General features: G+C 42.9%; 2 protein-coding genes across 6 annotated transcripts in view; both read right to left on the bottom strand.

The window, feature by feature from the left end:
- Positions 1-9715, bottom strand: part of TAF1 (TATA-box binding protein associated factor 1) — an 82846-nt gene extending 73131 nt beyond the window's left edge. For 3 of the 4 annotated variants that reach the window (XM_049643929.1, XM_049643930.1, XM_049643933.1), the window contains exons 1-8: positions 9536-9715; positions 8455-8569; positions 8192-8308; positions 3990-4109; positions 2631-2872; positions 2010-2228; positions 1396-1614; positions 846-1053 (exon numbers count right to left, since the gene is read on the bottom strand). In XM_049643929.1, coding sequence (XP_049499886.1) covers positions 846-1053; positions 1396-1614; positions 2010-2228; positions 2631-2872; positions 3990-4109; positions 8192-8308; positions 8455-8569; positions 9536-9715 — 1420 coding nt within the window. The remainder of the gene's footprint in view (positions 1-845; positions 1054-1395; positions 1615-2009; positions 2229-2630; positions 2873-3989; positions 4110-8191; positions 8309-8454; positions 8570-9535) is intronic. The other variant, XM_049643932.1, reaches the window with a different exon arrangement.
- A 323-nt stretch (positions 9716-10038) lies between these two features.
- LOC125931742 (rho-related GTP-binding protein RhoG-like) lies at positions 10039-17788 on the bottom strand. Of its 2 annotated transcripts, XM_049643943.1 has the most exons (3): positions 17710-17788; positions 16847-17305; positions 10039-10126 (listed from the first exon to the last, which is right to left on the bottom strand). In XM_049643943.1, the coding sequence occupies exons 1-3, from the start codon at positions 17719-17721 to the stop codon at positions 10091-10093; spliced, it is 507 nt and encodes a 168-aa protein (XP_049499900.1). In that variant the 5' UTR covers positions 17722-17788; the 3' UTR covers positions 10039-10090. The 2 variants fall into 2 exon arrangements, with proteins under 2 accessions (XP_049499900.1, XP_049499899.1); XM_049643942.1 differs by lacking the exon at positions 10039-10126 and having other exon boundaries at positions 13201-17305.
- Between the last annotated feature and the right edge of the window lie 2706 nt (positions 17789-20494).

Here is a 20494-nt window from a genome sequence, read left to right as displayed (position 1 = left end):
CAAAGAGTCTCATGCTCTACTGACTGAGCCAACCAGGCACCCTCCACTTCCATGTTTTTTGAGTTTCCCATGTTATTAGACATTTTAACGAAGAACTTTGAATAATATACGTTATTTGTCAACTGAAAAGCACAGTGTACGACACTGTCTATAGAAATGAGCTCAACTGGGGCACTTGGATGGCTAGTCAGTTAAGTGTCTGACTTTGGCTCAGCTCAGGTCATGATCTTGCGGTTCCTGAGTTTGAGCTCGGGTTTTCTACTGTCTGCACAGAGCCCACTTCAGATCCTCTGTCTCCCTCTCTCTGCCCCGCAACTCACGCTCTCTCAAAAATAAACATTTTTTAAAAATGAAAGAAATGAGCTCAACTACACATACACACAGAAGACAAAAAAACAAAAACGAAGTACACCAAAACGTTAATAATTGATCATCTCTGGATAGTAGGATTTATCAGTGATTTTTGACACTGTATTCTATTTTCAAAGTTTTCTATGTTAAGCATGGAATACCTTTTTTTTTGCATATTTAAGGAGAGAAAAAGCAAATTCTAGAATAAAGACAAAGACAGAGGGGCTGGCTTTGAAAACAAAAGTATAGAGATAAAGCACTGTTCTAGTTCAGAAAGATCTTTAACTTCAAAGTGGTTTTCCCATTTTTTTCATGAGAAATCAGAGTCCACCCTAGCTTGTTAATAGTTGTAAAGATTTATTATGGACTAGAATCAGGGCTCAGATTGAAAACATTTCACCATCCCTCGGCAGCAGAACAGAGCACAGCTGGGCCCACTCAGGACGACCAAGATGAAGGGCAGTGTGCTAGACACAGCTGGCACAGAAACACACCTTGCTGGACATTGTAGGCCATGGCATTCCTAGTCATGCTGGAAGGGAGCCAGCCCGCCAGGCTTGCACGCTGAGGTTTCGTCCCTTTGTGTTTGACATCCTCCCCATCCCAAATGATATCATCCTCCCAATGCAGCTGTGTTACCATCAGGAAGTTTTCATCAGCCAGAAGGTCAGTGCCACCGTTCTCCTCAAGTTTCCTAAAGTCCTACAGAAACAGGGAAGGAACAACAAATCTCTGAACGGTCTCCGGTCAAAGTTCTCACTCCAAATCCCCCATCGGATACAATGAATGTAGTCCTCAAGAGAAGAACCCGATGATAGAGCAACACCGGCTCCTCCTCCTCCACCTAGCCTAGCACCGCACTCACTCCACAAACAGAATCTCTGTGATGGGGCCTAGCTGCCAGGGTGATATGCTGTAACATGCAAAAGGCTTCGACACCTCCATCTCCCACTGAAGACACCCTCCCCAACCGAAAAGCAAAGTTAAGTAAAACTGACAGGGCCCTGGGCACAGATTCCTTTCTCAGGTACCAGTGTCACTTACCTCAATGATTCTACATTTTATCACAGGTTCATGGTCCATCTTTCTCAGTTTGAAGCCATAATCAAACCCACTGCCATCTTCAGGGACACCCAGCATATCATACCACAGTCGAGCGGGCCCATAACGCCACTCAGCCACTCTTGGTTTGGTATCTGTCACTTTATCTATGTCTCCAGTTGACTGGGAAAACTTGGACTCTACAGGAGCCATCATTGTAATCTGTAACAGAACAGAGTAGGAAGGGAGGAGGATTTCCTGATCCCAGATGTCCTAAGGCTACAGGGAGTCCACAGTCAGGAGGGGAAGTCAGAGGGGCCATAAGGATGATTCTTCAACAGGACTGGAATTAGAATGTGAATAATGGAGCTATATCGTGACACCCTCGGCCTATCATTCAAACTTTCCTACCCACCAGTTTGTGTACCACCAGGTGCCTGTCTTCGGTACTTTTCTATTATAACAGGGAAGGGACAGCCACTAAGACTAAACTCATGATTACTCACTCATAATTGGCACAGGACTCTGCTAAGGTGCTATTTCCAATTTAGACATAAGCTAGGGAGAACCCAATGTTCCTCTCTTAGACCTCAATGCCAGGACTCTATTTTGCCTACTTCGTCATCAGAGAGACACTGCTCGGGAGGTGGTGGTGGGGCATAGTCATAGTTCCACAAAGACTTCTGGCTGACTTCTGCCTCTACTGAGCACTCCACCTCCTGGATCTGCTCTTCCTGTAACAGCTCACGGTGCTTTTTCTTCCTCTTTCTCCGAGCACTCCGCCAAACAGATGGGACATTCTTCCCTGGTCCAAAAAGACGTAGGAAGCGTAACACCTAGAACGCAGAACATGCTACTATGTCAAAGACTCCATATCCCATGGGAAAACAGTGGTGTCTGGGTCTGCAAACTCCCCTGAGGGGTCTACTCAGCCGTGGGGGAGGGACCAAGGAGTGCTGAACTCAGGTTTATAACATCTACCAAGAAAGCAAAGAAGTATCCCTTAATAATTTGGACTAGTTCTTTTAAGACGACAAGGACAATTTCTAATGAGAACCATATAAATCACATGTACTATCATGAATGCGTACAACTTTTTTTTAAAAAGAACCAATACAATGTCACTGAATAAGGAAACGTAAATCTCATCCATTCGATATTCAACATCTTAACAACAGAACTCAGTATTTTAGAAGAGGTCAATGGTTTGCAACTTGGGCATTCTCCACAGAAAGTACCTTCCCAGGCCGAAATTCCGGGAAAAGTTCTGTGACACTCGGCAACAGCTTGGTGGCATCATGCTGCATAATCCCGGCCAATGGTAGGGTCAGCTTTCCATCCTCACATTCTGCCTGTGTTGCTTCCTGAGGTCCCATCTCAGATTCTGAGTCAGAGGAACTACTGAAGTCCACTTTCTCTGAGGCCAAAGAGGAAGGGGCAATGATGGAGGGCAAGATGATGCCTTCTCCATCCTCAGACACTGCAACAAGGAAGAGAAACCCCTTTGGCATGTAACTGTGAGCATATCTCCTCCGACTCAGCCAGTACCCAGTCTAGGCTCTATGCATGGCTCGGTGGCAGGGGGTATAGTTCCAAGCACCCAGATTACTAGTATGCAACCCAGAAAACTCACTCCACTCAGTATCTCCCACCATCCCCAACTCACCTTGTACCTGGTACCCTAGGGTTGTGACGAGAGAAAACAAACACTATTACTACGTTCACTACTTTCTACACATATATTAGGTTAAAGGAATATGACCAACAGCAAAATTAAATAACACTTTTATACCAATCAGGCCTTGTAATTTGCAGTTCGGGGGCCCATAAGCTGAAAAAATTTTTTAAGCTCACAGGAGAATAATGAAATTATGTAGCATGAAATCAGATCTATGACATAAAGTTAACAGATGTTACTTAGCCTGTAGACTAAAAAGGAAACAGCTAAAACTCTAACAGGAGGAATTTAGGTTAACATAATCCCCAAAATACAGGAGATCAAAAGACACTGCTCCTCCCCAATCTCCTAGCCTAGGATAGGACAGGGTTACTACTGTGGCAGACACAGGAAAGGTGAGATGATCACTAAAGCCCTTGCCTTGGAAATCTCTGAATCTGGCAGTTGGCTCTAGATGATTATAAATACACATTCTAGTGTGCCTTCCCCATTTAATCATTTCTTTTAAAGAGAGTCATCTAAACAGGTCGGTTCCAAATACCGGTATACAGATCAGCTGCATCAGGAGTTATTTGGAGAACATTTTGAAATTCCTGGGCTCTATCCTGGATCTTTGAATCAGACTCTGGGATGAGAGTCAGGAATCTGTATTTCTTTAAAGGCTTGGGATGACTGGGATGGGCAGCCAGATTTGAGAACCACTGACCTAAACTACATTTTCTCCAGTGCCTGTCAAAATACTGTTGCCAAATGTTTCAAAAGTAACACTTTCTTTTACCACTGAAATTGTAGGAATCACTTCCAGAAGCAGTACCCTTTCCTAGCAGCTGCACTTTTACAGCTCCCTATAGGTATGCCAAAAGCCTCGACCTATGAATGCAAGTTGCTCTTTGGACAAAAGAAGACAGTCTCTACTTACCACTGGTAATAGCATCTTGGTCTTTATCCTTCTTCACTGGTCCTGGAGGTGGAGGTGGAGGAGGCATCAACTTGCAGTCAATGTCTTCACAATCAGCATCATAGTCGTCTTCATCATAATCTAATAAAACCAAGAAGGTGATCACCTCAACATCCAGAATGTCACACAATAGCCCTGAGTTCCTCCATCACACAAGAATTTAAAGCAGCACGTGAAAACACTATACAGACCCCTTAAGAACACACAGGAGATGTGGCTTCTGCCTTCAGAAAGAGATGTCACGGTATAATATACCCAAATGCTATAACACTATGTCTACCTCATACAGGAATTGAGCTCCCAAGAATGGTTTAAAAACATGTGTTCCTTCTCCTGATCAAATCCTATTTGATTTTTTATTTTCATCCTGCTCCATCTCATAATTCAATTGAACCTTCTTCCTTCTCTGTCAGTTTCCTTTGAGGCTGGACTTTTTCTCTTCTCACTTCCCAAGTCTTTGACACATTTTTTACCTACCTTCTGCAGTTGTGTTATTCTTTTCACTGCCCTTTAGCCACTGGCATCACTCAGTACTTGATGGTGAAACTCTGCTTTTATTCCTCTACACAAGCTCCGTTCCCTTACTCAAGAATCACCCATATCCAGATTAAACCCAAATCTGTAGCTCTTGCCCTGACTTAACCCCTCTACAATCACACCACCATGTTCTGCTGCCTAAAGAACCTTTCCATTCAGATATTCCACAACTGTATCTGTCATCACATTGGAATATCCTTACCACTTTCCAACTCCCTTTCCTTTCTGTCTACACCACCTCCATCCTCATTTTCCCAGCTTATGATTTTAAGTCTCCTGTCCTCTCCATCAATCTCTTACCCCCCCAACACACCTTTTCCAATCAACCATTAACAGTGGTCATTATAGCAACTTCCATTTACTGAGCTCCCATTACGTGCCAGGTATTTGTAGCTATTTTATCTATAATCCTCCCAACCACGTTGGCAAAGTAGGAATTATTCTGAGATAGTGAATTGACTTACTCAGGATCACACAGTTTTAAGTGACAAAGTTAGAATCCAAGACTGGCTGAACAACAAACTCTTGTACTCTTCCCAATGCACTTCCTCACTTACCCAGTCCTACTCATGTTTTATCAGCAACTCTCTAATTTAATTCTGCTTAGCATTTTCCACAATTGTCACCTTACTCCACACCTTTACATAGGTGTAGAGTAACTTGACATCTAGCCTGCAAGAAGTCTCCAAGTTTGTCTGCCCCTTTACCCCTTTTTTTAGTTTTCATTTATTTATTTTGAGAGAGACAGAGACAGCGTGAATGGGGGAGGGGCAGAGAGAGAGGGAGACAGAGAATCCCAAGCAGACTCCGCACCGGCAGCCCGGAGACCTATGTGGGACTCAAACCCACGAACTCACGAGATCACGACCTGAGCCGAAACCGAGACTGGGACACTTAACTGACTAAGCCACCCATGCTCCCACCCCCTCCCCCACCCCCCACTTTACCCTTTTTCTAATCAAAACCCCAAAGCCACAGGTATCACTTTCCATCTCCACTTAGGAAGGAAATGCAATTAACATTTACAGAGCATCTACCATGCCACTGTACTATGTAGGTGCTTTCACACCACATGATAATAAACTTAAATTCCCACAAAAGAGTTATTAATTAATGAGGCAGGTTTTATCATCTTTATTGCAAACAAGAAAACTGAAGGATTATTACAAATCCAAGCCTCAAACACTGAGCAATTTTCCCAGGTTCAAACTAAATATGAAGCTGGGGGTTGAAGCTATCATTCTGATTTCAAAGTCCATTTTCTTTCTTTTCAACTTTATTTATTTACTTACTGAGAGAGAGAGAGAGAGAGAGAGAGAGAGAGAGAGAGAGAGAGAACCAGCTGGGGAAGGGCAGAGACAGAGGGAGACAGAATTCAAAGAGGCTCCAGGCTCTGAGCTGTCAGCAGGGAGCCCAACATGGGGCTCGAAGTCACAAACCACGAGATCATGACCTAAGCCAAAGTTGGATGCTTAATCGATTGAGCCACCCAGGCACCCCCATTTTCTTTTTATTATACTACCCTTACTGCACCAATCTATGCTGGTTTACAACCTTTTATGGCATCAAATCCCAAGTGAAGGTGCTGTCAAATTGTTCAATCAATTCTTGCTACCTAGCAGTATGTTTTCCACTCCTTTCAAAATTTATTTATTTTTACTAATCTCTACACCAATGTGGGGCTCAAACTCACATCAAGAGTCACATTCTCCACGGACTGAGCCAGCCAAGTGGCTCTCCACTCCTTCTAAGAAAACCTGCTAGCCAATTCCCCCCACACTAGTCACTTACTTCTACCTCCTAAACCTTCAGACAAGCCATTTTTCCAAACCAAAATGCCCTGCTGCTCCCTCCCCATGAAACCCTTTCAAATTTTTGCTCAAAATTCACCTCCACGACATCTCTTCTAATGACCTCCACTGACTTCCAGCTATTCCACAGAAGCATCATTGTAAATCAGGCCACGTGCAGGGGCCAATGTCAGAGGAGGAGGAAGCTAGGGGCATAGATGAAGGCACCTTCATTGGACAAGACAACTTGGAAATGAGTATCCCAGAGTACTAACACTATCAAATGCAGCATCACCCTTTTCCAGGAGGTTAGCTCATAAAACCCAACTAGGAAACCCCCACTCATCTTCTTCCTTAACATCCCTACCCAAGACAACAAACCCAAACCTGAAAATTACAATAATCCCTGAAAATCAGAGCTGCTAAGTCAGGGCACTTAGTTATGATATTTGTCTTAGACAATATCAACCTCTCAAAATGAAATACAATATTCCATACAGAAATTGAGCTTGTAGCTGGCTTATGTCTTATTATGAATAATTATGCTTTGTACTTGTTTATTCCATCTTCCTCAAATGATAAGAATATCCCTGACAGTAAGACCTGTATCTTCTATTTTTCTGGGTTACCTCTTGTGTATGTGGTAGTTAATTCTCCTTAAATTATATAAGCAGTTATATAAGCAGCATTGAAGCCCATTAACTGGTCCTGAAATCTGATTCAAAGAGGTAAACAATGAGCAACTTCACACAATATGTTAGGCAGTGAGAGGTAGTGTAAGGCAGTGGAAACAATGAATTACATATGTGTCAACTACCCTTTAAAAGTTGCAAAAATTAAAAGTCAAAAAAAAAAAAAAAAAAAAAAAGAACCATGATCAGTAGCTCTAGGTCCCAGACCACAGAAGAAAGCTCCTCAAGATCAGAAAATGGATTTTATTATCTTCATACCATACTGTCAGTTTATAGTCCATAACAGGTGCTCGATAAATGTCTAGTGACCTGACTTGAACTCGTCAAGGTCTGTCATTAGCTAACTTACAGAACTTTTACTAAAGTCCCACATCTTATTAAAGTCAAAGCCCAAGTTTTCCTTATCTATGATGAGGTTAAGAATAAATAATCACTAAGACCCCTTTCAGCTTTGATTGATTCTACATGTAGCACTTTATACAAGGGAGAAAAACCTATATTGTGAGCAAGCATTAGGTGCATTCTGTCAGCATACAGGTGGTGAGTGATTAACAGAAGGTGAGCCAATAAATACATGTGCTCATTTATACAGGGCATAGTATATATTAATCCTCCTTGAACTACCAAGTCCCTGAGGGCAAAGACTGTGTTTAAATAGCATCTGAAAACAGGGGCGCCTGGGTGGCTCAGTCAGTTGACTGTACGACTCTTGATTTCAGTTCAGGTCCTGATCCCAGGGTCATGGGATCAGGCGGCACGTGGGGCTCCGTGCTGAGCGGGGAGCCTGCTTGGCATTCTCTCTCTCTCTCTAAAATAAATAAAATGAAAAAGCAATTTTTAAAAAATAGCATCCAAAACAGTGTCATGAACTTAAATACCAGATGATAAAGAAAGCGTTATCATCCTGACTTGGCGTTCACCAATAATTTGGGAATAACCAGTATGAGGAATAAAAGCCTGAATATAACACTGCCCCAGAACACACACACAAAAAGGACAGCGACTACGTAAAACTGAGCTGACAAAGAGAGAGAAGCAAAGGATGGAGAACAAGAACAATGGCAGAAAGCATACACAGAAACAAAATGGACTACACAGCAAGAAAATGACCTGGGATGCTCTACTGAGGACACTAAAGAATCACCTGAGTGGCAAAGAGGCTGCAAACTCCCCATTGTCTGCTGATATCTTCGGCTTTCATCTTCTGCTACCTCATTGATGTCTGAATAGTCCACAGCATCTTCTGTACTCCTGATCCATCCTATAAATAAAAGCAGAGGCCGGGGGAGCAGGTATATCTCAACTAAGAGCAAGTAACTCTCACTCCCAATAATTCCCATTGAAAAGTGCATATACAGTAAGTGGCTAGCCTCCTCCTCCACCTTACTCCCCATGACCCAGACTTACCTTCATCATTTACAAGGACACCATCAGTCCCAGTCAATTCTTCGTTTGCCGTGAGTTCAGTGATCAGGCTGCCAAGACCCAAAGCGCCCAAGCCTGCCAAGTGCTTCTTACATTCCTGAAAAAGGGACAGCACTAGAGTCAAAGATAACAATTAAACCTAAGCTTCCCACACAAAGCTTAGGAACATCACATTCAAGAACTGTAAAGTATATCTTCCACTAAACTCCACATTGATCAGATCTTTATGAATATATATATATATGTGTATATATACATATATATATATGCTGTCCAATTTCATCACCATACTTCAATATAAGAAAAGATTATTCAAAGAATCATCAAGTCTAAACAAATGGAACAGTTCTCTGATTAAAGGTTAAGGCAAATCACTGGATTAGAAAGGGAAGACAACTTTTTTTTACTACCTTTTGTGTGTCTGCGTGTATGGCAGAAGAACATTGATCAGTGTTTTCTCCTTGAGAAAATGAACCGAAATCAAAGTAGGCAAGGTTCATTTAGGCACAGGAAACAATTCCATGAATGTCAGTGAGCAGGGGAAACTACCTAAGAAGTGCACTGCGCCAGAAGAGGTCTGCCCCAAATAATCCGAACATTCACTGTTCTAAAAACTGAGGCTTGGACTACATGATCTGTTGCAGGTTAGGTCCAATTCTCTGGCTCTAGAACCACGTCAGGTGAATGATGTCAGAAATGCAGTTTCAAAAATCTTCAAAGTTCTCATAACAACGGTTTAAAAACAATGTCACTAGTTACGCTATTTTTCCTGCTGCCTTGTTAGGATGAATATTATCCCCCAAAGGCCCCCACATCAGCGCCCCTGACCTACGAGGGCTAGCCTACCATTCTCTCTTCTCCCTACCCTCAAACAGAACCAAGCCTCCCCACTCTATGTTATGCACACTCTAGTATGACAGTGCCGGCTTGTTTCCTCTCCTGTCTTACGTTAACTGCGCCGTCTCCCAGAGACTCTCCCCTAAGCACCCTCTACTGTCCTCAATCTTACCTGCTCCCCTGAACTGCACCACCCCCAACCCTATCCCCACGCCCACGCCCTCACATCATCCAAGACGCTTTCCCCCTCCAGCTGCCCGGCTCCATTGATGTTGCCAAAAAGGAAACCGGTTAAAGAAAATGGGCCTCCTCCCGCCGAATCTTCATCGCTGTCTGTGTCAGACATGATGGCGGTCGTGGTGTCACTAGCTGCTGCGGGTAGCAGCAAATCCCAGCCGGGTCCCATAGACCGGAAACAAAAATATCAGTCGCCCAGAAGTGACTTAGAGAGCTCCTTGATCCAACCAGGCCCTACCGGAAGCGGAATGGGGGGGAGGAGACGGAAACCGGAAAGACCGGCCGTCCTACGAAAAAGGAGAATTTGTTTCACTACTTTACTAGCGGCTTTTGATTCGACAGTACACGATCAGGAGGTTACATATCTCGCAAGCGGTTGGTCAAAGGAACGGTTGGGTCCCGCCCCTTCCACTTATCGTCACGCGACCCTTCTCAGAGCCTTGAAGTGCTATGGTCCTTCTTCCAATTAGGGGGAACTGCCTTGGTGACGAGGCACGTCTTGGTAAACCGCGGGCGTCCACGACAGGGTACACGGAAGTGGAGGCTAGAAGTAGCCCTGGGTGTCCCGCTTCGCTGTTTCCTGTCAAGAAGAAACTGGCCGTGAATTGCACTGTGCCAGAACTACCTTTGCACGTTAGTTGTTTTGAGTTACCATTTCCCCATGGAAGTGGAGTCCTCCCCCCGCCCCGTTTTTTTTCGAGAAATGTAAAAACGAAAGAGTAGAATGAACTGCCGACCCCCCACCTGGATTCTTAATTGTTAACATTTTTACAGGGTTTTTTAAAAATTTCTGAACCATTTGAAAGTAGGTTACACAAATATGGGATTCCCCAGCCCTAAAAATAGACGTTCTTCTACATATCTACAAAACCATTATCGCATCTTTAAGTGCGATGAGTCTTTAATTCAATATCACTTAACATACAGTTCATATTTACATTTCCCCAATTGTCCTAGTTGGAGCATTTTACACTTCAAACCGGGATCCGCTCAGGGTTCCCAATGCGCGGCATTTGGTAATTTCCCTTCAGTCTTAATCCAGAAAACACCAGCCTTTTCAAAAAAATGACACATTTTTTTAAGAATCCAGGCAAATTGTCTTGAAAATACTCCGTTTTCTGAATTCGTCTGTTTCTTCAACTTGATTTAGGTTCAATATTTTGCTGGCCACCAGAAGGCACAAATGGTTGTCCCAGTATTGATGATGCTATATTTGAGCTCAGAGCCTGGAGCCTGCTTCAGATTCTGTCTCTCTCTCTGTCCCTTCCCTGCTTGCACTCTGTCTCTCTGTCTCTCAAAAATAAATAAAACATTAAAAATAGTTTATAAAAAAAATTACTTGAATCATTTTTTTCTCTATGGATTTGTTTCTGTTTGTATTCAACTTTATGATTTGCTTTTATTATCCATTTATATAATTTAATTTTTAAACTATGTAAATTTTGACATGGTTCAAAGTCTATGTAGCTATGTAAAAACTATGTAACTGTACTGTAAAAACTATGTAACTATGTAAGTATGTAACTATGTAAAAAGCTATTTCCATTGAAGTCTTGCTCCCAGGCCTGTGCTCTCTACCCCATTCCCAGCCACTCCCTTTAAGTAACCATTCATTAATTTCTGGGTTATCCTTCCTGTGTTTATTTTTTTATTGAGGCATAATTGACATATTCTATTAGTTTCAGGTGTACAATATAATGATTTGGTATTTGTACTTCCTGCATTTCTTTTTTACAAAAATAAGCAAATGAGTACACATGTTATTTCTGCTTTTTCATTACACAAAAGGTAGCATACTATATATACTCTTTCACCTTGCTTTTTCGCTTAATAATTTAGCCTGGAAATCACAGTGTACCACTTAATAGCACTCTTCCTCATTCACTTTTATGGCTGCTTAGTACTTCACTGCATGGACGTCCCTTGGAATGTGAACAGTAGTGACATTTCTAGGCCAGATGACAAAGATCTGCCAAAACCTGCATAGTAGCTGAGATGCTGCACTCTGGTAGTGAAAAGTTAGGAGAATACTTTTGCTATCCTAATGGTTAAGGCAAAAAAGCAGAATGGAATATGTTTTTAAATGTACTTTATACTGCTTGGCTGCTTGTGCTTAAGGAAAAGCAGATTCAGCAATAGGTAGTTGGAGGATTATAGAATGGGGAAAGAGGCTTCAGATACTATAAATATTAAAGATGCTATTCTTGACTTAAAATGTGGTTTTGCATAAGTTTACCCAGCAATTCCCAGCACTCCTAGGTATATACACAAGAGAACTGAAAACATGTCCATACAAACCCTTGTGCACAAAGGTTCACAGTAGCACTATGCATAGTAGCCAAAAGGTAGAAACAATCCAAATTTCCCTCAACTATGAGTAGATAAAATATGGTATATCCATACAGTGGAATATTATTCAGCAATAAAAAGAAATGGAGTACCCATGTGTGCTGCAAAATGAATGAAGCTTGAAAATATTATGCTGAATAAAAGAAGAGTTCCAGGGGTGCCTGGGTGGTTGCTTGGGCATCCAACTTCGGCTCAGGTCGTGATCTCACTGTTCATGGGTTTGAGCCCAGTGTTGGGCTCTGTGCTGACAGCCTGGAGCCTGATTCAGATTCTGTACCTCCTTCTCTCTCTGCCCCTCCCCCACCCAAGCTCGCACTCTCTCTCTCTCTCTCTCTCTCTCTCAAATAAACATTTAAAAAAATTTAAAAAACGAGTTCCAAATAATCACATATTGGGGGCACCTGGCTGGGTCAGTCGGTAGAGCATGCAACTCTTGATGTCAGGCACATGAGTTCAAGCCCCACGCAGGGTGTAGATGTTAATTTAAAAAAAAGATCACGTATTGTTTGATTCCATGTACACTAAATGTTCAGGAAAGACAAAGTAGAGTACTGATTGCTTAGGGCTGAGGATGGGAACAGGAATTAACTGCATGAGGGATCTTTTGGGGGTGATGGAAATGTTCTAAAACTGGATTTTGGTGACAGCTGCAGGACTCAGTCACTACTAAAAGTCATTAAACTGTACACTTGAAATGGGTGAATTTTTTGGTATGTAAATTATACTTCAATAAATCTGTTTTCAAAGCAAAGCAAAACAAAACACAACCCTGTTTTGCTTCTCCTTACCACTCACTTAATAGTGCATTGGCACCATATACAATTAAGTCAGTATTAGTTCGTTTTTATGACAAACAGAGGAAGGATATTTTCCTGAGATAACTGGAAGAGGCAAAGGACATTAAATGTTATGTCTCATGTCTACAACCCTAGCCACTAGTACAGTAATACCTCTAACACACCAGGAGTCTGATAATTGTTTACTGGATGTAGTGTAATAATTGCCTACAGGGAACTAACTGGTGTGTCACTAGTGAAAAGCTAAAAGGAAATGAAGCTAAATCGTGGAGATACAAAGGTGGTTGGGGTAAGGCAAGAACTAGAGAATCAATGTTAACAGTGAAGACAGTTCCCTACCCTGGTTGTCTGAGGTAGAAAAATAAGTACGGTTACACACAGGTGCGATGTGAAATATGACAATTAAAGTTATTTCATCCTTTGCAAGTTGAAAGGCATTTAGAAGCAACTCAAAACAAAGGAGGGGGATGGAGGAATTGCTTCAATCTTTAGAAAGCAACAGACCCAGTAAAATCAGAAAAGTTTATTACCATCCATTATGAACAATTTAAAAAGTGATATTAGCATGTTAGTCTTGATACAAAATCCTTTTAAGTAAAAAAAATCAAGATGCCAGTGTATGTTTAGGACCATCAGAACAGCCCAATTCAAAACCACACTCTCAGACTTGTGGATCAAATCTCCGTTCATTAGAGGACACAACTTTGACCAAACCAAACCCAGGCTTACATTTGGGAATTTGCCAGGCAAAATGGGAGCAGGAGCCACAATTAAATTAAAAGCCAATTTAAGAGATTTCAGTAGCTACACAGAAAGTTCCCAGAGACACAGGCGTCAGCCACGTTTCTAGCCCCTTTCAACCACGAAGTCCTGTGAGCACCTCAGGCAGCATCAATCAGAACATCCTGAGACTAGAATACACTCGAGCAATTGGTGCTTTCATTTGGCTGCCTGTGGGAAAACTCAGCGTCCAGTTGACTCCTACAGTCACACTACTCTAACAGACCCCCACTTTCCAATGTGTTACTGGGCCACCCTCACCTTCTTCCAGGTAATACCCTGTTCACACAGAGCCCCTACAACCCTGGGGCCCTGGGTCACACACCGGAAATAGATACAGTACATTGAAATTGAGATAGGAGACATCTACCAGACAATATCCATCTTGGATCCCCCACAGCTTTAGACAATCAGTGGTGTAAAAATATACACCATTGAATTACTGTATGGAGTGGAGGGTGCAGTGATAAAGGAAAATCAAAACAAAACACTTTTGCCCATGGTGAGGGAAAGGAAAACCAGAAGAAAAGGAGTTAGACTAGTGAGCTTACATGACTTTTTACCTTCTAACAATACTTGGTATCTGCCTGACCTCCAGGGTTCAGATTCTCCAAAAATAGGGGTGCCAGAATTAGCAAATAAAAATACAGAATGACCCATTAAATCTGAATTTCAGATAAACAGCAAATCATGCTTTACTCTAAGTAGGTCCCAAATATTGCATGGTGCATACTTACGGTAAAAAATTACTTATAAAAAAGTAGGGGTGCCAGGGTGGCTCAGCCGGTTGGGTGTCTGGCTCTTGATCTCGACTCAGGTCATGATCTCATGGTTCGTGAGTTTGAGCCCCATGTCGGGCTCTGCGCTGACAGCATGGAGCTTGCTTGGGATTCTCTCTCTCTCCCTCTCTTGCTCCTACCTCACTCACAATCTCTATCTCAAAATAAATGAATAAACTTAAAAAAATTATTTGTAAAAAAAAATATTCCCTTTTATCTGGCAACCTATTCAGGAGGTTCAGTTACCTGAGGGCTAATCTGATCATATATTGCCAAAGAGCAACAGTAAGACCATCACAGAGCAAAACACAGGCACTTCACCCACCACAGAAGGCGGGATGTGATTCTTTTAACTCCATTTCCCAGACTCTCAAAGATCCAATGCTTATTTTGGCAGGGTGAGAGAGTATGTGCACAGCGGAGTTCTCAACCACTATCTGCCAGGTGGAGAAGTTATGTTTTCCTTCTATATCAGATGAAGAAGGTCAAAACTACAAGTAGGGAGGATAAGGAGAAGCAGGCCTACCAGGGTAAGGAATCTGACTCCTACTCTCCAGAGCAGGCTGAGCAACTCCAGCAAAATCCCCACAAATGTGACAGCCCCAGGGTCTGGAGATACAACATACTCTCCAAGTCTCTTGGAGCAACTACAAGACCTCAAAGGCAACCAAGACTAAACACACACACACACAGATGCAGATGTACAGAGGAGGGAGGAACAGGAAGAGAGCAAGGTAGCCTTTATGGTAACTCAGAGGACGCTGAGGAGTCTGAGGGAATCAGAGAACTCCCTGACAATGACTAGCAGAACATTTTGTTTGTTGGTTGGTTAGTTTTATTTATGGGGTTAACCTTTAGTGGTCTTTCCCTAAAGTGAAAGCTGACAGAAAAACAGGGACTAAGAGACACCTCAGGGACACAGTTTTATGGAGGGATCAACTCCACATCGCCAAGCCCATAGTGCTATCATAATCTGATAGCAGATCTGACCATCAAGACCCCACTCCCAAGGCACTATCATGACTAAGTGCCAAACCCATTTCCTGAGGGTGGAAGAGGAACCAACAAGTCCATGGTGGATGAATACTCCTCTCAAAGGCATAAAGAGGGAAAGAAACATCAATGGGTCACATGGGTGGCTCAGTCAGTTAAGGTTAAGCAGCCAACCCGTGATTTTGGCTCAGGTCATGATCTCAAGGTTCTTGAGTTCCAGATTTGCATCTCTCTCTCTCTCTCTCTCTCTGTCTTCCCTCCTCCTGTCCCTCCCCCACTTGTGTGTGCTCTAGCTCTCTCACGCTCTCTCTCTCTCCCTCTCAAAATAAAACTTTTTTTAAAAAGAGGGAGGGGCACCTGAATGGCTCAGTCAGTTAAGCATCAGACTTCAGGTCACGATGTCACGTTAGTGGGTTCAAGCCCCACGTCAGGCTCTGTGCTGACAGCTCAGAGCCTGGAGCCTCATCAGATTCTGTGTCTCCCTCTCTCTCTGCCCCTACCCCACCCCTCTCAAAAATAAATAAACATTAAAAAAGAGGGAAACCTCAAAAAGAACAGGATCACATTATGCTTTTTTCCCCCTGCAGCCTCTGTGGGAATTTCTAGTACCTATTAACTGAGTATCTCTGAAAATGTGTTTCCAGAGATGTTAACAGGTGTTGCATGGGACCAAAACAAAAAAAGTTCAGTGAAATAATTTTGGGAAATGTTGCCTACTTATTGAAAGTTATAAATTCCTGCAGTAGAGGAACCTATTCAGCTTTATTTAAATCACAGGTTACCAGAAGGGAGGTGGGTGGGGAGCTGGGTTAAATAGGTGATGGGGGTTAAGGGGTGAACTTGTTGTGATGGGCACCAGGTGTTGTGCAGATGTGTTCAATCACCATATTGTACACCTGAAACTAATATTATACTGTGTGGTAACTGGCATTTAAACAAAAACTGAAAAAAAAATCACTGGTTCCTGACTTACTTGACCACAGAACCCTTTTAAGGAACATCTATTAGTATCTCACAGAACTTTGAAAAATGCTGCTTAACCATTTTTTGCAAAAATATCTGATCTCAAGAATGGGAAGAACATGCCAATACTGGGAACACCCAGGAATCACATATAAAATGCTTTTCCAAAATTAGCATATTAGAAAGTTTAAGGCAATGATCTGAAAACTGTAGAAACTTGTCCTTCTGTGAGGCACTTGCTCAATGGTAAATACAAGTAGGAAAGCTAAATTTAGAGGTAAAAGTCAGTCTCTCTCTCTCTCCCCAAACTTCCTCCAGAAGATTCAGACCAAACTTCAAAGCAGCCATGTACAAACTAGGCTGTCTTTGTTCCTCCAAAAGCCCAACAACCTGGAGCTTACGGGTTCTAGGAAAAGAGACAAATCACTTGTGCTGGCATTGTTAAATGCTATCAAAGGAATCCCCCTCATTCTCCTTAGGTGCAGTCCCCAAGTAGCACCCTGAAAGCTATAAGAGGACACACTTCTTGGTGTTCTTCTTTGTGGCAGGGTAAAGCACAGCACGGACAGCTTCTGAAAATACCTCATGGACCCCATCCTGCATCAGGGCTGAACATTCCAGATACTTCACAGCCCCCACCTGCTTAGCCAGGGAAGTGCCTTGCTGAGGAGTTGTGGGCACTAGGCTCTGTTCCTTCAGCTTCTTCACTGTCTCAATGTCATTCCGCAGGTCCCTCTTGGTGCCTACCAGCAGGACAGGTACATTGGGGCAATGATGAGACACCTCTGGGTGCCACTTATGCCTCACATTGGCATACGACGATGGATTACCAATAGAAAAACAAATGACAAAGATATTGGTCTGGGGGTAGGACAGCGTTCGCAGTCGGTCATACTCCTCTTGGCCAGCTGTGTCCCACAGGTTCAGGCTGACAATTTGGCCGTCCACAGATGTCTGGGCACTGTAGTTGTCAAAGACGGTGGGGATATACTCCTCAGGAAAAGCATTTGTTGTGTAACTGATGAGGAGGCAGGTCTTACCTACAGCCCCATCTCCTACGACCACACATTTGATTGTCTGCATTCTTCCCTTGGAGTCCTAAGTGAAAGAGAGAAAGAAAGAGTGTTCACAGGGGTGCCTGGGTGGCTCAGTCAGTTGAGCGTCCAACTTTGGCTCAGGTCATGATCTCACGGGTTGTGAATTCGAGCCCCATGTCGGGCTTTCTGCTGTCAGCACAGGGCCCATTTCAGATCCTCTGTCTCCCCCTCTCTTTCTGCTCATCCCCTGCTCATGCTCTGTCTCAAAAATAAATAAATAAAACATTTAAAAGAAGAAGAAAGAGTGTTCACAGATGCTTGGTTAATTTTGGGAGCCTATGCTTTATAAACCTTTCTTTCCCTCTGAGAAATTGAGGAAGACACCCCCCCACACACACACTGTCCATCCCCTTAACACCACATAAAAGTCAGCTGGGAAAGACTGTATAGGGTAGGGGTTCTTACCGCAGAGTCCATGGACTGCTAGACAATAAGCTTCAGTAGGTCCTAGAAGCCACCTCTGAAGTATACAATATGATGTGAATGTACGTAAGTGAATTTTTCTGGAAAGAAGATCAAAAACTGTCATCAGATTGTCGAAAAGGGCTGAGCCCGTAAAGATTAAAAAGCATTCATATACACAGGTATTTATGTTACATCATTGTCATGACACCTGGATATACTCTATCAAAGGTGCTAAAACATAGTGGGTGCTCAATAAATGGGAACAAAGTTTTTAAAAACCATTGATACAGTTTTTGAGTGTCCAACTTCAGCTCAGGTCATGATCTTGTGGCTCATGGGTTCGAGCCCCACATTGGGCTCTGTGCTGACAGCTCAGAGCCTGGAGCCTGTTTCAGATTCTGTGTCTCCCTCTCTCTGCCCCTTTCCCCCCCCTCAAAAAATAAATAAGCATTAAAATTTTTTTAATACATAAAAATAAAAAACCATTGATATAGAAAGAAGGTTCTAAAGGTTGAAACAAAAGAGACATGGCTCTTACTTTGGGGATGTGGCTATCGACTCAGCAAAGAAACCTCTGTTCCTAACAAACAGTGACACCGTAATACTGGAGAGAAAGGTAGGCCAGTCAGACATAGCCCTCTACAGAAGTCGTTAAGAGTCCAGGCTCTGAAGTCAGACCACCTGGAGTCTAAAACCAGTCCTCTCTTTTCCTAAGCTTTGTAAATTTGGGCACGTTTTTAAATGAAACAATGTACGTGTAGTACTCATTAGTGCCTGCCACATAGGGAATACTCATTAGAAGTATTAGGAGCTACCATGACTTCATAACAATTCTTCTGTTCTGGGGAAGGCAACAGTTCTGTAATATGATTACAATGCTAGACAAAGCAGGGATCTCATCCCTTCCTACCCTATCTAAGCAAAACCATAGGTCATAACAGCACCATACTTTCTCATCCATTTCTTCATGAATCAAGCATTTGAGAGTTAATGGTAAGGTACAGATGATCTCCAAGAAGCATGTTTACTATCAATGCCCTACCCTGTCAGTGTCCCCCAAAACACTCCATTTCCTTTTAGCTTCTTAACTACTATACTAATTTCAGACCTGATCCTGATAGCATTAGCTTCGTCAAGTGTCAGAACATGGAGGAATGGGGATAAACTGTCATATGTATTTGATTATGGAAAAAAAATTGAGAATCTGTTAGTTTCTCACCTTCGGAATTTGGGGGAATAGATACATCCCCCATCTTGTTGTCTTATTAGCTAAGGTCTACATCAGGCCCATATCATAGATAAAACAAAACACCTTATTTTGGGTCAGAATCAAGAAAAATTGGCCTTCTGGGGCGCCTGTCTGGTCCAGTTGGAAGAGCATGTGACTCTTGATCTTGGGGCTGTGAGTTCAAGCCCCACGTAGGGTGTAGAGATTACATACATACATAAACTTAAAGAAAAGAAAAGCTGGCCTTATGAGTATGCTTCACACAGGCACACTGGAGGCAGCTATCCTCGCGCACAGCCAATTCTGACCATCAAGGCATTCCACCAAGAAGCCTTCACTAGCACAGGTCCCACAGCTAAAAGTTCAGAGTGTAATTCAGCTCCAGTAGGCAACCATCCCAGGGTATCCACTGATCATCAGCTCTTTTCATCTAGGAATCTCTTTGCATCTAGGAATAGACATAAGGATCAAACATACATTTCTTTTTTTTTTTAATTTTTATTACATTTCTTTATTTTTGAGAGGCAGAGAGACAGAGCGCGAGTGGGGGAGGGGCAGAGAGAGAGGGAGACACAGAATCCGAAGCAGGCTCCAGGCTCTGAGCTGTCAGCACAGAACCCGATGAGGGGCCCAAACTCAAGAACTGTGAGATCATGACCTGAGCCGGTCGGATACTCAAGCGACTGAGCCACCCAGGCGCCCCATACATACATTTCAATGGAAACAGGGTAAGGTCACCACCACCTTCTTTGAGAATAGCCTTCCTTGATTTTCCCAGTCTGGATTAATTTCTTCCTCCTCTGAATTCCTATAGCAATTACTGCCTGTACAACTCAGCTTCCCAGCCTGCTATAGGTATCATCCAGTGTCTAACATCTCTGTTCAGAGTGACTGCCTTCAAGACAATTGTGCACCTGACGGAGTTGTTGAACCAGAGCAAAACTTTTAGGCACAAAGACCACTTGGCACCCCAAGCTCAGGTCCTCATCTCTGTAAGCAGATGGGCTTTCAACTCACACTGATGCTTGGGAGCCTAGATGATGAAGTGCAGCTAGAACATCCCAGGTCTGAAACATAACCCAAAACATCCTCACCCACAGCAAACTTTCAATGAAAGGGAGTGCCCAGGAAAAGTCCCAGGTGTTTTGGGGGTGCTACTTTGTACAATTAATAGACTAATTTCTTCAGCCTGCATGTTCATTACATATTTTATTTATTTTTTTAATGTTTATTTGTTTTTTTTTTTTTGAGAGAGAAAGAGACAGAGTGAGAGCGGAGGAGGGGCAGAGGGAGAGAGGGAGACACAGAATCTGAAGCAGGCTCCAGGCTCTGAGCTGTCAGCACAGAGCCCGACGCAGGGCTCAAATTCACAAACCGTGAGATCACGACCTGAGCCGAAGCTGGACGCTCAACTGACTGAGCCACCCAGGCACCCTTCATTATACATTTTATTTACTTATGTGTATGTTTGGAATTATCCATGGTTAAAAAGTTTAAAAATAATATTAAAGGGGCACCCTGGGTGGCTCAGTTGGTTAAGCATCTGACATCGGCTCA

This window comes from Panthera uncia, chromosome X, assembly GCF_023721935.1.
Source record: "Panthera uncia isolate 11264 chromosome X, Puncia_PCG_1.0, whole genome shotgun sequence".
Classification (NCBI taxonomy): domain Eukaryota; kingdom Metazoa; phylum Chordata; class Mammalia; order Carnivora; family Felidae; genus Panthera; species Panthera uncia.
The sequence above is the reverse complement of the archived record's forward strand: the minus strand, read 5'-3'. Positions and strand labels throughout refer to the sequence as shown.